The following is a 22,450-nucleotide window of genomic DNA, read 5'->3' as shown; positions in this document are numbered from 1 at the left end:
GCTTTTAAATAAATTATTTGGGGAAAGAATAGAAGTAATGCTTTTGTTACTTATGCTATAAGCATTGCACTGTGCATATATTGTAGCTGATGTTAATATTTATTCCATAGTTAGATAATCCTCCATTAGCTAATTAAATTCAGTTGTGAACTTATTAACCAATATTTCCCTGACCATTTAGTTAAAGTATTTTGAATGTCACCCTATTAAATGTTAGCAGACTTTCCAATGTACTACAGTTTGCAAAATTAAATTAATGGAGTATCTTCCATTTATACAGACTCTCTCCTCACTAAGAACTCCTAATTCATTTTGAAAACTTAAATTATAGCTTAACTATAATAATTTCTATTCAGAAGTAATAATTATTGCACAGATTTATTCTGTATGGTACCAGGCATCCCTAATCCCTTTTGAACTGCTACATGTGAGAAAAAAAATAGAAATCAAAGAGTGCAAGAGTGCTCAGAACCTCCCAGGATTACTCTACTGATTCATTTTCAAATCCAGGCCTCACACTGAAGACAGCAATAGAATTTAAACATAATTTTCAATTGCTATGCTATTAAAAAAATGGTTTTAATTGACTTATTGTTACGTATACATTGTTAATGCACATCTTTATCACAGAATTGCCTGGGTTTACTCAATTACTGTACAAAACAGTATTTGTTCAGAGATTACATTTTATTCTTGAAAATATAGTAAGAAATTGGAAAATAACACTTAACCTCATTATACCAAAATACAAGGGTCATATATATTTCTATATCTATACATGCATATATACACCTATATATATGCACCATATATATACACTTATGATGGATCACTTCCTTGCAAGCTTATCCTACCTGTCACTCATTAAAGAAATCCTTGAAGTTCACAGTTAAAGCTTCCTACGCCCTCCAAATTCCTATTTTCACAATGAAATAATCTTAATGTCAGCTACTTTGCCAGCACTTTCATTGTTATTACTCTACAGCTTCATCAACTCAAGAGTTAAAAGTGCACAGAGAAGTGAACAGAATTCCTGAAATACAAATTCTATCCTGTTATCCTTCATACTGAATTACTACATGAGTTTCTCAGTAGACTTGAGTAATGTGCCAAGCTTTTGAAGTACGCAAATTCATTTTCTGTCAGTTAAAAAATAAAGTATGTTCTTAAATCCTGATAATACTTGCTTGTACATTCCACACAGAAGTAGAAAGAATACATTTCAGCGATCAAAATGTTAGTGCTTACAAGTCAACAGCAGCAATTTCAATTCAGGGAAATCCTCCAATTTCTTTCTATTACATTGAATTCTGTATTTTTAACAACACTCAAAACATGTTAAGACAAAAGCTTATAGTGAATTCTCAGCTGTACACCCAAAATATCTACAGTCACTGAAATTTATATACAAACAAAATTGAGCTGCCCTAATATCTGACTGAATATACTCTTAAGCTCTTGCATTCCTAGCAAGTTAATTTGTATGACCATATGAAATAGACTGGACAACTTGCTGCTTACTTGTGGCTTGTGACATAGATTTAAATTTGGTATGGATTGAAAAAATACATAGCAAAATGTATAAGAAGTTCAAAGTTATCTAATCAATTTTTCAGACAGTGAGGGGGAAAAAAAAAAAAATGGAGAATCAAATTTTTACCTGATCTCCTTTGGAAAGGAAAAAGTCAACATCACATAAAAAAAGAAGAGAGGAGAGATACGAAGAACACCGCAACATAGTTCCTTTTGTGTTCATATTGCATAATGCACTTCAAATGCAAAATTCATAGCAAAAAAATCTGGTATGGAAAACACAGCCTGTATGACATATACCCTCAACAGGGTCCAAAGTACAAGAGAATGAAAGAATACTTCAATTTGTATCAGGAAGTCAAACTCCACTGACGATACACGAAAGAGTTCAGTTATTTATTTCTTACACAACAGAATTAGCCTTTGACTTCAAAAAAACAAAACAGAAGCCCAACAAATAAAACCAAGTACTCTCCTCCTCTCTTAGAAATTAATCTAAATAAAGTCTGTATTTGTAAGCCAGATACTTAAATGTAGAAAATACTCAATTTGACAGTTGCCTGTATAAGAACATGCAGTGCATCCGTATATGGAAATACGTTACTACTTCTTTATCCAGAGTACAGGGTATAAGCATAAGTAGACAGAATTTTAATTATATAAGCAATCCTAAGTTTGTCACTTAATTTTTCAGAGGCTAACGTCGCAAGCTCAATAACCACCCTTTAAAGATATTGGCACTGTTTCATTCTGCACGCTTTATACCAAGTGAGAATGTATAGAACAACCACCACTACAACACCCATACACATGCACAAATTAAGATCAGTTACAAACAGATGTTTTACAACAATAGCAGAGTAGATGTAGAGGGATGGAACACCTCTCCTGTGAAGAAAGGCTGAGAGAGTTGGGGTTGTTCAGCCTAGAGAAGAGAAGGCTTCGGGGAGACCTTCTTGCAGCCTATCAGCATGTAAAGGGGGCTTATAAGGCAGATGGCAGCAAACTTCTTAGCAGGGCCTGTTGCGACAGGACAAGAGGGAATGGCTTTAAACTAAAGGGGGGTAGATTTAGACTAGATAGAAGGAAGAAATTGTTTACGCTGAGGGTGGTGGAAGACTGGCACAGGTTGCCCAGAGAGGTGGTGGATGCCCCATCCCTGGAAACATTCAAGGCCAGGTTGGACGGGGCTCTGAGCAACCTGATCTAGTTGAAGATGTCCCTGCCCATGGCAGGGGGGTTGGACTAGATGACCTTTAGAGGTCCCTTCCAACCCAAACTCTTCTATCATTCTACGATAAATAAACAAAGATCATGGCATGAAAGGAAGTGTAAGAAATATTTAACTTCCCTTTTACCTAGCAATTACTGCCCACAGACATTAATGGGTATTTACAGTTGATTATTTCACTGAAGCTCTTTTACATCCTATTTGAACTGGTGCATGTCCTTGATCCCTCCCTGCCAACAAGTATTGCCAGTTTGTACTTTCTTCAGTAGGATCCCAGTACTTTTTGATGTGTAGCCCAGGTGTTACAGTGTAGGACCGTTTTTGTCTGTGGTTATATGTTTTTAATTTTTATAATTACATGCACTTTATTACAGGATGGACAAAACAAAGCATTAAACAAATCCTATCACCTCAGTGTCCCTACTACCCCAAAAAAAGCACATTCCCTTACACTCAAGCATCACATGAACAGGGTATCAAGATAAAGCCATTCTTCAGTTTCACCCTTGGTTGGCCTGGGTGTAAGTTAATTTTCTGAAAGGTAAACAGACTTGATGCAACCTTTCTACTTTAGGTCTTCCTATTTCTCTCCAGACTCTCCTACTTGAATTTGCTTTCCCCCAGACCAGAATCCTTCCTAGCAGAAGGAAAATTAGGAGTTTTGTCTACTATCTTTACCTTGTGGTAGTGAAGTCACCACCACTGCATTCCTAAACACACAACTTCAAATAAAAACGAATCAAGTGGCCTGGCATGTTTGGCTGAAGAAAGAGAGACCAAACACAATCATTTCAATGACATTTTATACAAGCTACTATAATGATCCTTCTCTTATTTCCTAGATTAGTCTTTTTTTTTCCTAGACTAGTGGGGTTTATTTTTTAATTTGGAGGTCTTCTGTAGGGGGATCCTATATATCAAGTTTAAAACTACCGACAATAACCTTCCTTTCCTAGCTACCCTTTCCAGTGTCTCTAGTAATAATCCATGAAACTCCCAAGGCCTGTGGACCAAAAAAAAAAAAAAAAAAAAGAGAACCCTGAATATGCTCGTAGTTGTACAAGCTAGCTTTGAAAGCAACCTCATTACTAAAAAAACCCCAAAAAAACCAAAAAAAACCCCAAAACACTAAGACTTCATCTTCTGTTTGCGTCCCTTCTGTGCCACACCAAGGAAGCACCAAGGAGTGGTCCATGCTCATCCCTGAGCAGACGACAGCAAGAAAGATCACTTCCACTTACTTGGTGTTAATTCTGGGTTTCCTTTTAAGTTCATCATCTTTGGAATTGAAGGTCCATATACGTCTGCATCAAGTAAACCAACTTCTTTTGTCTGTGTAAGGAACAAAAAAAAAAAGTATTTGTCAAAATGTCTGTCTTCCTTTATGAATTATTAGTTGAGCAAAATTTCATAACTGCCCATAAAAATACAATCTTGATTTTAGACATGTTATCACTGTTTTCTTTCTCTCTAAATTGCAATTGAAGCATGAAATATAACGTCTCTACAGGTTGAGCAAGATGTCTTCACAAAATCTAGATTCTCAATACACATAATCCTCACTTGCACATTTTCTTACTTACAATGTAGACCACAGACTTTACATTAACAAACATTATAAGCAATGTTCTCTCTACTCCATGTACTTTTATGCAGAAATATCTTAACTTTTTTTAAAAGATATCAAATTTTATTGTTAAAAAAAAGCAATGTTTGTAAATATATTTGAATTAATATAATTTGAATTATACTAGTGACTACAAGGCATGTAAAAAATATAAAAAACATTTTTCTTCCATTTAAGTGGCCAGAGTAAACTTTTGCAGACAGCTTGAAAATACTGAAATGCATGTCTCTGAAGCCAATTAAGCAGGCATAACATTTTAATCAAATGCATTTACACAAAAGAATGCTAAAAAATAGGTTTATTCAACTACATATGGTACATTAGGCAATAAACTTTAAATAAAAATTATTTCAACTATGTAGTCTAGGCTTACAAGATTTCTATATGCTTTTTTATAGATATACATACATATTTTGTGGAAATTAAACTACTTTTCCTACAGATGGCAAGACACACTACCAATTACCAAGTTCTGCAAATTAAGTAGTAAAGAGCAAGCCCTTTAAAGTGCTGAACGTCAAGCTTCTCTAATATAAAAAGCTAACTGTATTCAACATTTTGCAAAATTGCAAGCAAGTATGTTTAAGGGCTTGTTTGAAAGGTTAAGGCAGCAATGGGAGCTTTTCCAACAATGCCGAATCAGACTTTCACTGTTAGTGTTTCAAAATGTGTGCTTCATTTTTTGGATGGAGATTTCGTAATTTGGTATCATATATTAAGCCATTCTATTATCACAGTTTTGATGGAAAGATGGAGCAGAAGACAAAGACTCAGTGATAACTATCAAGTTTCTGGTTAGAAGATGACTATAACAAGGCTTCTAATGCAAGTGTATACAGCATCTCTACCCTTGAACAGGATTTCTAAACGTGAAGTATGTTCTGTGGCATCACAATCAGTTTGTTTTGTTTTTTTTTAAAACAGAAAAGCAGCTGGATTAAAAACCTAGGTATTCAGGCCACTTCTAAATAAATCTGAAATTCAATTAAGATAAAGAAACTAAATCACAGAAGCCTAGAGACCTGAGAAGCAAGACTGACCCTTTTTACTACAACATATATAATAATTTGGGCTGGGGGGGTTGTTTTTCTGTGGGAGTTGCTTTCTTTTTTTCTTCTTCTCTTTTTTTAAGCTGTCGATAGTGAACCCTGAAGACACCCTTAACAGCTGAGCAATTTAAAGTGTCAAATTTACCTAAAACAAGCCAAATGCATCTTAGATTTTACAACTGAGAAGTAAAAAATGCATTATCATATGTGATCTACCATGCACTTTGCAAAAAAAAGTTTTTACTAAAAAAATCAACGAAATTTTGGTTTAGTTATTCAATACACTTTTTATTAAACAGAGCAAACCATATGTAATTACATGGATTATTTCATTTACATATTTTGATATTACTTTCTTTATAACATCTTGTGAAAGCTATTACAAAAAGGTTCAGGAGTTACTCTGACAAATTATTCTACTTCTTGCCTACTGTATGAAAGCTGCAATTTCAGAAAGATTGAAAAGACCCATTTTTATGTTAGACTTCAAAGACATCAACAACAGTATTAGAGCTTCTTTGTTCTTGTACAAAATGCATATTTTAACAGATTAGAAAGATTCATGACTCAGTCCCTTTATCTGTGTCAGCAGCTAATCGAACCCATCAAAACATCATCCAAGGGCTGTGCCACCTAATTACTTCTCAAACGAAAGTAAATATTTGCAGAAAAACCTACACAGTGTTTTAAACCTGACTGACATCCTTTCCCTCAACTTTTTGAGGGTTTTCCCCCCAACAAGGATCGTGACTATCCATTGACTGACTAACTACAAATGATCTTACAACTCACTACAGTTTTGTTTTCAACCTAAAAGGACTGAAGATTTAGGATGATCTAAATTAGTTAGATTGACTTCATGATCTCCCGGGCGTAGTCAGATCTTCACCACCACAGGTCCACTTATTCCTAGGAGTCAGCAGGAGTGTATCTCCGAGTGTGCCAAATTTCCTGAAATGAAGAATAAATACATGCACACTGGAGAAAAAATATCCCTCAGTTATCTAGGAGGACTTTGCAAATTCAGCTACTACTCCAAATTACAAAGCTGATCTTTGTTTCAAGCTAATACAATAAACCTGACAGTTTCTCAAAAAAATTTACACGCTTCCTCCAGAGTAAGAAAGATGCCTGTTTCCAAGATGCACTGCTTTTGTTCATGTATATGGTTCAATAAAATGGTTGTCTTCAAACAGGAAAATAATTAACAGATTCTCCAGTTTCTACAACTCTTGTTAATGACAGCACAAGCGTTCCTGTAGGCATGGTGCTTTCTACAGGATTATAGGAGAAAGGTCTTTCAGAAAACCTTTAAGTCACCGGCAGAACCTCACTAAAGACAGCCTAAGATAGATTGTTTGTTTTTTTTTTTTCCACCAAGCAATTCAACATGTTAGGTAGAAAGAGTTCACACTGCCTAACAGTAGCAGCTTATACAGAAAGCACTGTCCCGCTAAGCTATGGTTTTGAGTTTTGTTTCTCCCAACTACCCCTGCATTTGCAGTACATAAGCATCCCTAGAATACTAATAATAACCCTTTACTCAAGGTTTACTTATCTTGGAAAAGCATTATGGCAGCTACCAAGGGATCTTTTAAGACAGGCACAGCACAGTCCAGATCATCTCTTCCAGCATTTTCAATGTTTTAAATCCCCAAGAGATGAAATAATGTGTATAACCTGGGATGCTAAGACATGAAACTGTTAATCAGAATTACCAACACCAGATACTTCTCATGCTGAGTGAAGCTTAATCCAGGTGCAGGAGTTACAATAATAAAAAAAAATAAATTAAATTTTGATAAATGGTGTTTTCACCCATATAACCCACACCTCATAAAAATCAGCACATCTTTCAAAGTACTGCTATATGAAAACAAATCCTAAAGAATATGCATAACATCAGACAAGGCAAAAAAGAACATCTGGGCAGAAGGAATATATTACAGGGGATCACAAGCAGGGCCAAGAAAACTTAAGAAAAAAAAAAGCTCTAGGATTCCTCTGATATCCTCTGACGTTATTTTCATATGCATATACATTTCATACTGATGTGGAATCATTTTTTTTCTTAAGTAATATTAGGGTTATGCAGACAGAAATGCAGCAGTCAAAGCACACCCAAGCATGTCAAAGTGCACCTGCTTCTAAGTGTTTTTCAGAGCACAGCACATACCACTGCTACAGCCACCCTCGGCATTCTGCAGGAAAAGGATTCAGGTAATACAACTTCACTGTCTTCTTATGGCTGCATTTTCTCCTTATGAAAATATTTCTATCCTGTGCTGTTAACAAACAGCATTCTGTCTCTCCAGCTGGCAGAGCAATAACCAAGTTCAAAACAGCTATTCTCAAGTTAATATTTGTCCTTTTCCTTCCACCTGCCCAAATGGGGAAGAAAGTTTGAATCAATCTTCAAGTTTACTTCACTTGGAAAATACTTTCTAGAGACCTGTATTTTTTTGTTGCCTAACTGCAAGTTCTAAACAGCTTAAACTCTGAAGATGTAACTGACAATGTAACCATTCCCATATGATTTAATCATGTACTTCCACGTCACTGGACATATGGCAAGCTACTTTGAAAAACTATACTAAAGTAACACATGCAGAATTATCAACCTCTTCAGTAAGATCATCGAATCATAGAATAGTTTGGGTTGGAAGGAACCTCTAAAGGTCGTCTAGTCCAACCCCCCTGCCATGGGCAGGGACATCTTCAACTAGATCAGGTTGCTCAGAGCCCCGTCCAACCTGGCCTTGAATGTTTCCAGGGATGGGGCATCCACCACCTCTCTGGGCAACCTGTGCCAGGGTTTCACCACCCCCAGCATAAACAATTTCTTCCTTATATCTAGTCTAAATCTACCCCCCTTTAGTTTAAAGCCATTACCCCCTGTCCTGTCGCAACAGGCCCTGCTAAAAAGTTTGCCGCCATCTGTCTTATAAGCCCCCTTTAAGTACTGATAGGTTGCAACAAGGTCTCCCTGAAGCCTTCTCTTCTCCAGGCTGAACAACCCCAACTCTCTCAGCCTTTCTTCACAGGAGAGGTGTTCCATCCCCCTGATCATTTTTGTGGCCCTCTTAATCAAGATCCTTATCAATATTCCATCAGGCAGAGAGAACACAAAATTAGAAATAAATATATTGTCGGCACACGAAAAGACAAAAGTACTCTCTCGGTCTACTCAGCAAAAAGTACACTTAAACACTCATAGATGTTCATATTTCCCTTCTAATCAATGCTTTTAAGGTTTCCCCCCCCCCTCTCTAGCTAGCGTTCTCTAGCATAGGCTAACTACTGCTAGGATTTGCTCTTTCTGCAATACTGGTGCCAGCCGTCATGGTCTCATCTGATCACTGGTGAGCTCAAGATCACAAAAAAAAAAAAACCCAAACCCACATTTACAGGATAAAGGACTGTGGTAAAGAACTATAACTCCTCTTCATCTTCTACTTTTACATCACTGACTACATCATCCTTTTTACTTCACTACTGTTAATCTTCTCAACAAGATATTAATTTGCCCAGTTAGACCTGTCTAAAGATTTCTGACAAATATTCAGGATAAGGTACATCTATATAATCACTGCATCTCTTACCCCAGTACAAATACAGTAAAGTTGTCATTCCAATTTAGAAACTTCTCTCACCTACACTAAAAAATGAAAATAAGTTTTCACAGTCACCAGGTATAGATTCTGTATTTACGAGAAAACCAAATGCTACATCAACAGATAAAGAAGATATTCTTGCATATATCCCTGAAAGATGAGAATCCTACAGCTTCATTTTGTGCAGTGTACAAATTACAGGCATAGATAACCTCGCTAAAAAGATCCCTTCCTTTAACTTCTCTGGCAAGATTCTCAACATAATAAAAGTTCAGTTTAGCCTTTGAACTTGGCCACTGCCTTGTGAGCGATAGAAATCTGCAAGATAGCTGTATTCTGAATTAATGATTTTCAAGCTCTGAACTTAGTTGTAATAAATCCTTTTGGGAGAAAAAAATAAAGTTGTTGAAGGTCATATTAGACACAGTCCCTCTATAAACTGGCAAATAGAAGTCTTGTAAAAATCCTCTAAATTTTGCCTCCTTTGCTTTTCTTTATGCACATTCAAAATTATTCAATTGCTATTATGTTTGTTCTCTTAGTCAGGTGAGTTATACTCTACGTGGTCCTTGTACAGATAACATAGGTCCATGCTAATGACAAAATGATCCATATCTTTTCTCCCGTTAACTGTTTTAGCAGACACTTAAAGAGTTATTTAGTCTCTCCAATACACTTTCTTTATGTAGGTTCCCTTCTTTGTCTTTCAGGTAATATTAACTATGAAATCAATTACGTTTTCCAGTAACAGATTTTTCAACCAAATGCAACCAGTTCCATTCATATATGACAGAGGACCCCTTCACACATACTTCTGTGTTCAGTGGAGAATCTGGTGATATTCATTGATTTCTTCCAAGTTGCCAAATGCTTTATTGAGGAACAAGCCTGATAAAAGACTTCATGCCAATAGAGAGAAAGAAAAAAAAAGAGAAAAATCGGCTCACAAAAAGCTGCTACGAAGCTATTAATCAACATAGCCTATGTTACTGCTAAACATCCAAAGACTCTTCGACAGCATTAATTTCATTTTTGCTCATCTTTTCTGAGACTTTTTTTCCATACTTGGTAGGGCATATATATACTCCACTGGACATTAGCGGATGATATTTTACTTGGAAGTAAACTCTGCAGACCAACAGAATTCCCTTGGTGTTCAGCCTGGGAGGGATGGAGGCACAGGTTAATGAGCTATCCTTGTTCTATACGGTGAAGGATTCCCTACATTAGAGGCGCTCCCAATATTCAGCAGCTGCAGCCCATACCAAAGACAGAAATTCCAGCTTTGCTAAGTGAAGGTGCCAGTTATTTTTAAAGCTGGTGCTCTTAATCCACCACAGGACTCTAAATTTACCCTTTTAATGTCATTATAGACTTAGAGCTAATCTCAAACTGCAAGCAGCAACACATAGGACAAAAGGGAACTTAAAATCAGGATAGGCTCTGGATTCCTCATTTGACATACTGACACACTGAATAGCCATCTTTTAATCCCTAATTCTCTAACTCTTTCAGCTGCACACTATTTAAGTGCCTAGCTGTAAATTGGATTAAAGCCAAAAAAGCACCACTGCAGTTTTCTCACTCTCTATCCTAGAAACACAGACTTGTTTTAAACACTCACTCTTCTACTGATTTAAAAGCCCTTTCCCTTCATTTGAAGATCTTCTAATTTTCTGTCAGCTACAGAACTTCTCTGGCATTTTTTTCCACAACAGTCTGCAGTAGCTCCTAGTCAGAGTTCTAAATAATCAGATACCAGTAATTCAACCTTGCTTGGCCTTCTTGCACGTTACGTATCCTACTGCAAAAAAAAAAATTCAATACAGCACCATTTTAAAAATAAATTACCAAAATCCAAAACAGAATCCCAAACGTTACATCTCTACAAGATGCCTCACCGCTTTCACAGCATGACAAATTTTTATAAACATGCTCCACCTTTCACATCAGCCTCTCTGGCATCTGCACTAGGCTTTCAATGACTTGAAGACTCAGGATGCAGGTAATTAAAAAAAAAAAAGTAAAAATTTTTTAAAGTATTGCACGTAGAGTTACTTTCCTCAAATTAAGGATACAGTCATTTGATTAAAATAAAACATTTTAAGTGGCCTATGCTTAAAAACATTTTTAATTTCACTCATTTTTTACTTGAAAAACAGTAAGATTTTTAAAGCTTTATTCTCTCATCTTCTCAGCTGATCTAGAAGCTGAGCTGTCATTGCAAGATAACCCCACTCAATTCTAACTGGCATCTCCAGCTTTATTGACACTTTTTAGCATTAAGAAACAAGCATGAACACCTTATCTATAGCAATCAGAGTCTTCTGATTCTCTAAGCCATGAAGCTAAAGATGCCTAGAAATCAAACCCTAATAATTAGGAAAGCTGCATAGGAGGAGGACAAAACAGGTCAAAACTTGCCTTCACGCTATAATTATTCAGTGAAGGAGCCCCGTTATTGTCTAAATACTTCTAGATTTGTTTGTTCCCCCCACATGGAATTTTTTCCTTACCAGAAAGAAACGTGATTCTCTAAGCCATGAAGCTAAAGATGCCTAGAAATCAAACCCTAATAATTAGGAAAGCTGCATAGGAGGAGGACAAAACAGGTCAAAACTTGCCTTCACGCTATAATTATTCAGTGAAGGAGCCCCGTTATTGTCTAAATACTTCTAGATTTGTTTGTTCCCCCCACATGGAATTTTTTCCTTACCAGAAAGAAACGTATATACCTTGTGAAGTCATCTATTAATGTACCAGTCAAATACTATCCTGTAGAGAAATAGTTTAATTACAGGAGCCAAATATTTGGAAAAAAGCTGGAATGTAAAGAAAATAGGCTGGGTGGATTTTGAGTAGTTTTAAAATTAATGTGTGTTGTTTGATTGAACACGCATTTTGAAATAATTAAAACTAATTTTATTATCACAACAGTGAATTCACATGAAGACTCCGCTCATAGCTACATACTTTCCATGCTACAACTTACTATGTATTTGTGAGAAACCTCTTACTCACGTATGCGTGTAATAGGCAGATATCCACACGAGTTTTCTGCTTTAAAAAAAAAAACCAAACCTGCCCCGTGACATGTTGACTGTGATATTGTTTGAGTAAGCGTTTTTCATTTAGCTAATCACCAACTTTCCCCAGCCTTGTTTACATTACGAGACAATGCGCTTGGCCTTTCACCGCCCGAGGTGAAAGGCAGCGCGGCGGGGCGCAGCGCTCCGCGCGCCCCCCGGCGCTCCCTCTGCCGGCCGGCCGCCTCCCGCGGCGCAGGAACACTGACGGCCTTGTATTTAAAATACTACGTTGCTCAGCAACCAGCGGGTTTGCTCGGGAAAACAAAGGCCACTCCCTAAGATAAAATCACCCTTGATGTATTTCAAATTTTGGTCCTGGTCTGCTTGACCCAATAATCCCCTGACACAGAGTTAGGCTAGAATAGTTAAAACTGATGCCTTTAATCACATGCCCCCACTACCGCAGGCAGAAGCCACTTGCTCGTGCTTAGACGCTAATTCGTTCCATATGGTTTTACTTCTTGCTCCTCTGTCCTTCACAACACAAAAAACATTTCATCCTATAGTGAAAAATGTAAATCTCCCCGGAAAGAAAAGGAGAGTCAAAGGAAATCTGACGGGGGAGCTTGCCTCGCTGTGACAGCACGAGCATGCGGCCTCCCAACTGGATTTGCGCCATCCTTAGTCATGCACAGCTGGTGTTTGCTCACTAAAATACTCTGTTCATAAACAAGCAATCTCTATCCTATTATTGCTGCCATCTATTAATTCAACTTGTTTCTACTATAATAAATCGTCTCTGGCCAGGCAGCTTTCATAAATAGTCATTCTTGTCTGAATATGAATCGTCCCGGCACGAAACCCAAAAATTCTTCCCAAGTGCTCCTAGGGGAGCACAACTGACTGCTGGTACATCAAAAGAACGAAAAGAATCAGCTGTCAAACTAAGCAAGCAATTAAAAACAGGACACAAGGGTAAAACTTTAAGTTATTTCTTAACACAAAAAGAACACTGTATAGATTTATAGGTCTTGACATAGGCACAAGAGCTTATACAATTCTTAACTAATCCATCTACAACAGGTAACCCGGGGTACCAAAAGCCTAATATTCCAGAAAGGGATAAGAGGCTGCCCTGCTTGCTTCCCTGGCTTTGCATCAAAAACACCCAAAACAAAACAAAACTCCAAAAAACCCTACTTTGTCTTGGACGTGGTATCTAGGCATCTAAATGAAATCCTGTCTTGAATTATTTACTCTGTAACCATGAGGTAAAAATACGCCAAACAGACTGAACACCAGCATGCAAGACTTGAACTCCTGAATTCTAATCCCAGCTCTGCCAACAGCACTATGCGCCAATGACAATGTCCAAGGCTCTGTCGATGCCTTAATACTTCAGACCATCACTAAAATAACTGAAAAAGCTTCCATATTAAAAAAAAATTATCTATCCATAGAAACAGTAGGGTTTGGGATTTTAGCTATAGAAAGTAGACTTTTACGAGAAGATGGAAGGAAGCTTTCTTTTATCAAGAGGACAAAAAATTCCTTTATGCTTTGACTGTTAATCTGCTTCCATCTTATGACACTATCAAACAACAATAAGATGTCACAGCTGTTACTGAAAGCAGCAAGAATCTACTCTAATCTAATCTCCTCTGAAAGCATATTCCACAGATCTCCCTTACCAGAAAACAGTTGTTCTCAATAGTCTGTGACCTGTATAATCTTAGAAAAAGAACACTTGAAAGATCAGAAGACAACATTATTTTAAAAGTCATTTAGCTCCGGCAGACCACTTGCTTTGAAAATCTAGTTATAAACATTGAACTTGTAACAGAAACAGACTGTCTCTAATGAAGGAAGCACAGACCTTTATTGTCATGGTGACCTATCTTTCTCCACGAGTCCTTTCTTTCCTCCTTTAAACAGTACATCAAGTTCGAGCATCAGTTTCTATAAATCTGTATTTTGCTTGTAAGAGGCATAAGGACTGTAATGAAGTTGCAGGAGGCTGCTGAAGCTCTGATCTACTAACAGAATCATTACTGCTTCCTCAGAAAGAGGTGAACTTACGATAGCAACGAAGGGAAGGGAAACCACGGGAAAGCAATGCACAATCAGTAGTTATCAGAAGTAAAATGAAGAGGTCCATTCCTGCATATCTGAGGTCAAAGACATTCACTATAAACGTCAGCAGGAGGCACCAATGGACTCTGGAAAACAACCTCCTTATTTATTTCACCGTAACAAAACTGAACATTGCAATGATCCCTACAATTCAGAGCACTGGACAATCCCAGACTGGATCAACATCCCAGAGATATTCATTTCATAACCCTGACTCACAAAACTAGTAAACTGAAATCAATGGGAGTACACAAATGAACACACCAGCAAATTCAAGCCCAAAGGTTAAACATAAATGTGATGTATGCCATCATCATCTTAAAAAAAAAAAAATTAATGCATGAACAAACAAGATAGAGTTGAGTTTATTCAATCCACCTTAATTTCATATTTTCTAACCTATAACTACATCAATGCACAACTTCACCATAGCAGCAGCTTGTTAAATTGTGACCATCAGTTCATGCAAGTCACAGCTATTTCATCGATTTCAGCTGCTCTTCATTGATTAACATCCACCAGATGCTGGCCTTCGATTTTACACCACCACATAATCATAACATCAGAAATGACTAGTGTATTCTATGTTTACTTAACTTTCTTGGCTCGATTTCATTTAAAATTATTTCTCAGTCCCTGATTTTACAAATAACCCCGGCAACAACCTCTTCAATCATTCTAGACTACAGTCTCTCTTATTTGTGTGCTTTACAAGTGTTTTAATGGGCTACTGAAGTGGTGTATCACATCATTATGTTTAAAGCCAGATGTTTAACTCCTAACGAAAGGGTATAATCCCACCACTTGTGTATGACAATTACTAAGAGATGCTTTATCTAAATATAAATTTAAACAATGCACAAAACTGCATGTTTGAAAAGTATCAGGCACAATCCTAAAAACACTTAAGCTGGTACAGACAGTTACGTACGATCAGGTGACATGGTTTCCATGGAGCTACTCAATGACCATGCCACAACACAGATCACATTGCAGGATCACATTCATTTTGTAAAAGTATTACAGCAAATGCCATGTTTTAAAGTTAATTAGAGGGGACCATTCAAGCAGTTTTGCTTTTCAACATGACAGATTTTTCTCTGCAATCAAATTACTCCAGCAGCCTATTTAAAACACAGAATTAAAAACTGTGAAATATCAAGATCAGATGCCATTACAAACAGTACATATTTCATGTAACGGGTTTAAACACTCTCTTCTTATCAAGTATGACTGAGTTTATGGAAATTTTTTTTATCTTTTACAAAATTCCTACAGGAAGGGCACAGACTGCATGTAAACCTCACTCCTTCTACCTGTTGTTTTCTTTTACTCATCTTTTACAACAAGAAAAAGATGCTACATTTACCAGATTAAAGTACTTGAGGATACTTTGTTTTTAATTAGTGCTTTATGAGTACAAAACCTGCGTTATACACCCTTACATAGGAAGTGAAGCTTGCTTCTGAGTTTACCTCTGTGGCAATAAATGTGCACAATGGAACTACTCCCAGTTTACAGCAGCAGGCGGACATAAGGAAGACCTGTTGTTTTTACACTTGAATGGTTCCCACTGTCTATTTATAGTCCAAGTAGTAGTTTGAGCAATACAAAACTGGGCAATGATATTTTGTCACTCAAAAAATATATTTCCAAGCTTTAGGGAAGATACATAGCTCCTTTTTTCCCTCAGCTGTTTATATATAAAGTATTATTGCACATTAATTTCTCCGGAAAAAATAAATCTTTAGAGCTATAAAAATGTTTTGGACACCATCCAGCACTTACTCACATTTTTTCCAAGTCAGTGCTCTGAAGTGATAGAATTTAATTATTTATTACGTGTCTCCAAGCTGCACAAACATCCTCTACTATGTCTACACATCCTTGCAGAATTGCAGTTGAACTCAGAGACACACAAGGGAAAGGACACAGCCAAACCCAGATGAAGGATGAGAGCTACTAAGTCATTCATGGTACTGATAAAATATAAACAAATTAATATTAACTCATAAGTCCGTGAAAAAACAAATAAAGAAATTAACTGTCAAAGTAAATACTTCGATTTAACGTATGTGACTGCCCCCAGCAGTAACAATTTTATTTATGACTCACACTTGTTTCACATTAAGGCTAAAAATTAGATGTTCACCTACCGAATCATTTGCTGCTAGGGCGAGGGCTATATTTACTGCAAGAAAGAGGAAGGAAAAAAAAAAAAAAGGTTAAGTGCAAGAAAACATAATTCCTAAATATTGAGAATGTTATCATTTCTAACAAGAGAAAATATAAATACATCACACTTAATAATTGCATTCATCATCTTGATTCTTAGCTTCTTGCACCTCTACAATATTACTAGTTTAAGTGGCAGCAGCACCCGCATTTCAGTCCACGTTTGCTAACAGGCTCACAAACTCAAGCTAATCTGCAAAAACTTGCAAACTCCAAGTTTCTAGAGGACACTGCAAAATAAAAATACAATCTAAGTATTTTGCCAAAGGATAACATTAAAAAAATATTTTGAGGTACCCACTTGACTTTTGAAAAGTGGACACTGTACTATAAAACTAAAATAGCCCTACCATAGGTAACCTTCAGCACAGCTTCTAGTGAACTTTCTTAAAACTAGAGATTAGGTAAGTATTGACCTAAACTATTATAGTACAGTGACCAGAAAGATGATCACACCCCTTTTTATGGTTTCTTGTGATATATTAAATGTGGATACTTTCTGGAAGAAGATGCAATGCATGCTTTTCACGTGATTTTTATGTCAGAAAACAAAGTCTCATCTACCCTGAAAGCATCTGTAACAACTAAAGAAACAGAAAACCGGAATGAAGCAATTAAAAAGACTGTGAGTTTGTTTACAGGTTTTACATTTCCATCAATACTTAACATGTAAGAAATGGTATCTTTTAATGGCTCACCAGCTTCAATTATGTTGGAAGATCTCCTAGAAGCTTCAGTATAACCAAATAGCAATTGTTATAATCCAAGGAGTAACATGTTTTAAAATAAATTTAAAAAGAAACACGACAAAAAAAACCCCAACACACACACCCCTCTTTCTTGGGTAACATCTTTTGCTTTCTTTACACATTGCTGTATGTCAGTCCATAAAGCCTTTTAAGAACAACAAGCTGTGGTCAGCCTTGTCGTACTGGAAGAGTATGAAGGTACTGAGAACAAGCTGGGGAGCCAGATTCCCAGCTTAAAGAATTTAGTATTGAGAAAGGTAAGTTCCTTTAAACAAAATGGTGAGGAGGTTAACAAGGAAAATTGTACAGCTCTCCCTAAGAAGCACACAGCCTCTTACTCCTAAGCTGATAAAGCATATAGATTTTATTCTTCAGTTTGCTATTTAAACAGATGCTTGATTAACTGTTCCCTGAATCAATCACAGGAAAATCCATCCTCTGAAACTTGGAGACAAATCTACAAATCACAGATAATGAGAAAAAATATGCAAACCAATGATAAATAAAAAAGAAAAAAATAAAATCAACTGCAGCTTATGTCTGAAGAGGAACAAAGGACGCAGCAAGTTACTCCACACACTGTCTCAAAACCACTTTATACATCTTTCTTCTTCCTATGCAATTACCATGTGTGAAAATTAAAGTATGATCCACAACACTTCTTCAATAAAGGATATTCGACTACTGAAGGGAAAAAGGGGAGACAGTGGAAATAATATAGTAGGAAAACCTGAGTTTTTTAGCTGAACATCTAGCTGGACACCTCATGTCCTCTACTGAATCCAGCTGATTCTTGCGTTCCGTTGTCTTTGTATTACCGACAGTTCCAAGAGGGCGTAGAGATGCAACGTAGGACCTAACCTGACCCTAAACGTTCATGTTGGCCCTAACTAGTAAGATCCCATAACCAGGGGTGCAGGAGAGCAGGGCAGATACATTCCAGAAGTTCAATACAACTTTTTTTTTTTAATTGTTTTTTAAAACTTCAAAGCAGGCTCCAAGAAAGCACAGTATCTCCACCCATGCTAAACCAGCCAACCAGTATCAAGAATGATGCACATGGAGATCAGAGTTAGTCTTCTTGAAATCAGTACAAGTCTGGGAAAATTTATTAGTTTTGACTTTGTAACTTCCAAATCCTAACTGGTCCTAGGAATAGCACAGCTGAAATCCCAGAACATTGAGCTAACAATACAAATAAAATTTCTTGGCCCAAAATGAGACACATACAGAGCCAGCTGAGTGTATCTACATCTGTGACATGGTTAATCTACACCATCAATAAAACACCTAGATAACCAAGATGAACTCTCTCTGAAAGATAACTTTCAATACTTACATCTCAATGTAAGTGGCATTTAGAAATAGAATAACCAGTTTATGACTATTTATCATAATATTTTAACATGTAGAGAAGGCCCTGAATCAAAAAACATGACGTTGACCCTGGAAAAGAACCATGAACAAATACTATTACCACCTTTGCCAAAGCCCAGACCTATGTCTGGCTTGGTCAGGTGAATAGATGGATTTTGGCCCCTACCTTGAAAGGGTGTGTTTCAATAATAGTACATCCTACATGCAGAATAAAAGCATGCAAGAGGAAAAAAAAATTAAAACACAGTTAATATGACTGAGATCATTTGACCATGTGTTGACTTTATCAGCTCTCCTCAACAATAATGAAAAATCTCAGCCCGTTAGTCTTTGCTAAAAATGTCTGAAGGCCAAGGTAGTTGGTAGTATCAGTAGTTTTATTTTCCTCAAACTGCAGGATTAACAAAATGTGAGCAAGAACACCAGCCATTAATTTTATTCCACTTCCACAGCTGACAACAGTAAGAGTTCCAATAAATTAGAAACTTCTCTTCTTTCAAGACCACGCTTTGAACTCTTCTCATGCCAGGATCAATTTTCTATAGTACTCTCATCTTCAGGTAATGCAAAAGAGGGGACAGAAGAGACAAAAAAACCACCAAATGAACAAAAAAAACACACCAAAAAACACCCCCACCTTTGGCCAGGTGGAGTAAATACAGCAGAATGCTGGTAAAAGACAGAAACTTGACAGGAAAGAGATAGGAAACATAAACAACACTTACACCAGGCAAACAAAAACAACAACAATAACAAAAACCAATCAAAGTATTTAAACATGCATTGAAAAATATTTTCTGTAACACAATTTCTTCTTTTAATCATTGACTACATTGATTTCAGAAGACCAAAAAGTGCTAGAAGCAACAGAGAATACAATATGAAAGCTATATGCAACAAACAGAAAGTTATTCAACAGAAATACAAAGACAGGTTAAGGAATAGCCCTGACAAACTTGACCAGAATGCATATCCACTTGTCCTGAAACGGAGATCCAGTGCAATAGAAACATAAACCCACTGGGGGAAAGAATACTAACAGCCTTGACAGTCCTTCAGAGAGATGCAGACAGTAAGACTAATGATACTTTCTGTGGTGCTTTAGGAATTCGAGATATGTACCACCCTCCTTCCTTTTCAACTCCTGCTCTCAAAATGAGTCAGTGGAGTTGTCACCAAACATGTTCCCCACAAACCTCCATTATGAAGAACATAATTTTAAGTACATCATTCAGCAATGACACCGTGCAATACTTTTGTTCGTATGAATTATCTGATCTTCAATTGTTCATCTGAACCATTAAATTTATTCTCATTTTAATAAACAAGAATCTAGATTTGTTTTTCTTCTCAATATTATAAATTAATACATTCATTAACAAAAGGCTGTCCAATACAGCAACATCTGAACAGTTAATTTACATTTCAACTCTCTTATTTAATGCTTGTTGAACCCTGATTTTTTATTTTTAAATGCATGGGTATGAACTCTCAGCTCTTTAAGTGTTATTTATACATGTGTCATACTTTATGTACAAATTACATACAGATATGTACAAATTACATACAGACACCAGTTAGCGGAACTTAAATTAGCACATTTGTTTACAGACATGAGGAGGATAATCTGAATTTACTGCTCAAATTATGTGCAGTTTGTAAATCTGTTGATTTACAAACAGATACTTGGTATTTTCAGTAACCTAAAACAAACAGCCTATGAATTATAACCATCAACCAGAAAGTACACCATTAAGAACAGCAGGTGTTGATTGCTTTGCATGTCTTTGTACAGGAATGTGTATCCTACGTATAGGATAGTATATACGTGTATCCTATGTACAGGAAAAAATACTTTCAACTTATTTTTTTAAGTACAATTACTCTCACTATGGGATATCATGTTTGTCTGTTCTAGTATTTATTAGATAGCAAGTCCTTTTCAAGCATGGCTGAAATACAAACCACAAAATGAGAAATTAAGAGCTACATCAATGTGTGATTCATGGTAAATGGAGATGAACAGCAGATAACATTCAGCTAAAGGATGACTCTCTTCCTAACCTAGATGCTAAGGAAGAGATTTTTAAACAAATTTCTAACACTTTACAGAGATCTTTGCAAAGAGGTTTACCTTCAGTGTCATCTTTGTTTAAGTTTAAGGAAATTTCTGCAGTACTGGTAACCCATGTACTATCTTGTTCTACCACCTAGGAACTGCACAGTTAGAGAAAAATTAATTCAAAACCTAATGGTCAGGCTGAGAGAAGAGTTCAAGATGCTTCACAAGGCTCTGATCAATTTGTGTGGTTTATAACTACTGTTTCATCTTTTGTTTATGAAATGCCTATACAAGTAGTTGAGAAAATTGGAGAGACACCTGATTTTGAAACCTTCTAAATGTTAGTATCCTCTACAAAGCACATGACTATGCTGACATAGCACAGGGGAGAACTGTACAGGCACACCTACACTGCCAGAGAAGGAGGAACAGTATCACTGCACCGGCATACAATCCCTCCACCTCAGCTCACACCGCCTCTTAAGAAAGCAGGCTGTCCCAGGACAGCACTGCACTATTACAAAGATACTATTTCAAAGCTGCCTGCTCGTTTTGCACCTCATTTAAAGCCAAGACCTCTGTACCCACATAGATCCTCAGTGGCTGCAACAGGACTTGACAGAGTTGAAGGGTTGAGTTAGTGGGACTCAATTACAAGGTAATGACACAACAAGTGCCCAAATATTCCTTACAAAGTATTACAAAATGTTCAAAGTAAACAATAAAAAAAACCAAACAACCCTTACCTGCTGTTGTTGATTTCCCAACTCCCCCTTTTCCAGAAGCTAAGACCACCACCTGCTTCACTCCTTCTATGGGCTTCTGTTTCGGCAGTCCGCGTGACAGGATCCGGGCGCGTTTGTCCCTTAGAGCCTCATCCCTGGAGCTTGAGGACTAACAGAAACAGAAAGCAAGCGAATGCGTATGCACCCACCTGAAGCTTTCGCAGAGAAAGCTGACAGGGAAGAACCCACCTGCGCACTGAGAAATTTTCACTACTGGTCAAAAAAAACGTTTTGCACGCAGGCTTTCCCAAAGGGAGCCTGCTTCACAGGCAAGCAGGCTGGCAGGAACGGGGCCTACTCAAAAATAACCCCAGTGGGCATTTTGTTTACACACACAGTTAAATATGATCGATCTTAGCACTTAAAAGAAAAAAAGAATGAGGGCTTGTGTTAAAGTAAACCAGAACACCACTTAAAAAGTTGGAAGCTTTAAAAAATAGTCTAGACCTAGTGGCCTTTTATGTTACAGTTGCTTCAAGCACAACAAATACAGCTAACAGCAAAGGAAGAGAAACCCTAGGTGCTGAGGCGCCGGTGAAGCACAGGCGGCTTTCCGGAGGGCCGTCCCTCCCCTGAGCCGTGTCGGAGGCAGCCGTACTAGTGCCGGTTCGCTGGAGCAATTCCCACTTTGCTGTTATTTCAGACCAAGAGGCACACGGCGGCTTTTCTGCACCCTGCGGACCCTCCGCTGCAGGACGGATGGACTACCAGACAGAGCCTGCATCTCTACGGGCAGCGTCCCACGTACTACCTGGTGGCCCAATTTTACCACCACAGGCAGTGAGCGACCGCTCGCTACTTCCACAGAATTGGCTTAAGGTCCAGGCAAAAAAGCCGGCAGAGACTCGCCCTCCTCTGCTCGGTCCGGCCGCTGCCCCAGACCACCCCGCGCCGCTATCCCTACACCGCAGAGCAACTGCTGAACACAGCCCGCCAGGACAGAGCCCCCCAGGGTACCCGAGCAGGTCTAGGCCACGGCGGCCCTCCTGCTTCCCACCCCCCGCAGCTCCCCCCCAAGCATACTGA

The 22,450-nt window shown here is 37.5% G+C and overlaps 1 protein-coding gene across 1 annotated transcript in view; it reads right to left on the bottom strand.

Annotated features, from left to right (window-relative positions):
* The window catches only part of NUBPL (nucleotide binding protein like), a 93,234-nt gene that overhangs the window by 66,923 nt on the left and 3,861 nt on the right, over positions 1–22,450 (bottom strand). Inside the window, exons 3-5 of the mRNA XM_019474885.1 lie at positions 21,386–21,533; positions 16,373–16,407; positions 4,006–4,096 (exon numbers count right to left, since the gene is read on the bottom strand). Coding sequence (XP_019330430.1) covers positions 4,006–4,096; positions 16,373–16,407; positions 21,386–21,533 — 274 coding nt within the window. The remainder of the gene's footprint in view (positions 1–4,005; positions 4,097–16,372; positions 16,408–21,385; positions 21,534–22,450) is intronic.

The sequence above is a fragment of the Aptenodytes forsteri genome, unplaced genomic scaffold (genome assembly GCF_000699145.1).
Source record: "Aptenodytes forsteri isolate BGI_AS27 unplaced genomic scaffold, ASM69914v1 Scaffold108, whole genome shotgun sequence".
Classification (NCBI taxonomy): Eukaryota; Metazoa; Chordata; class Aves; order Sphenisciformes; family Spheniscidae; genus Aptenodytes; species Aptenodytes forsteri.
The sequence above is the reverse complement of the archived record's forward strand: the minus strand, read 5'-3'. Positions and strand labels throughout refer to the sequence as shown.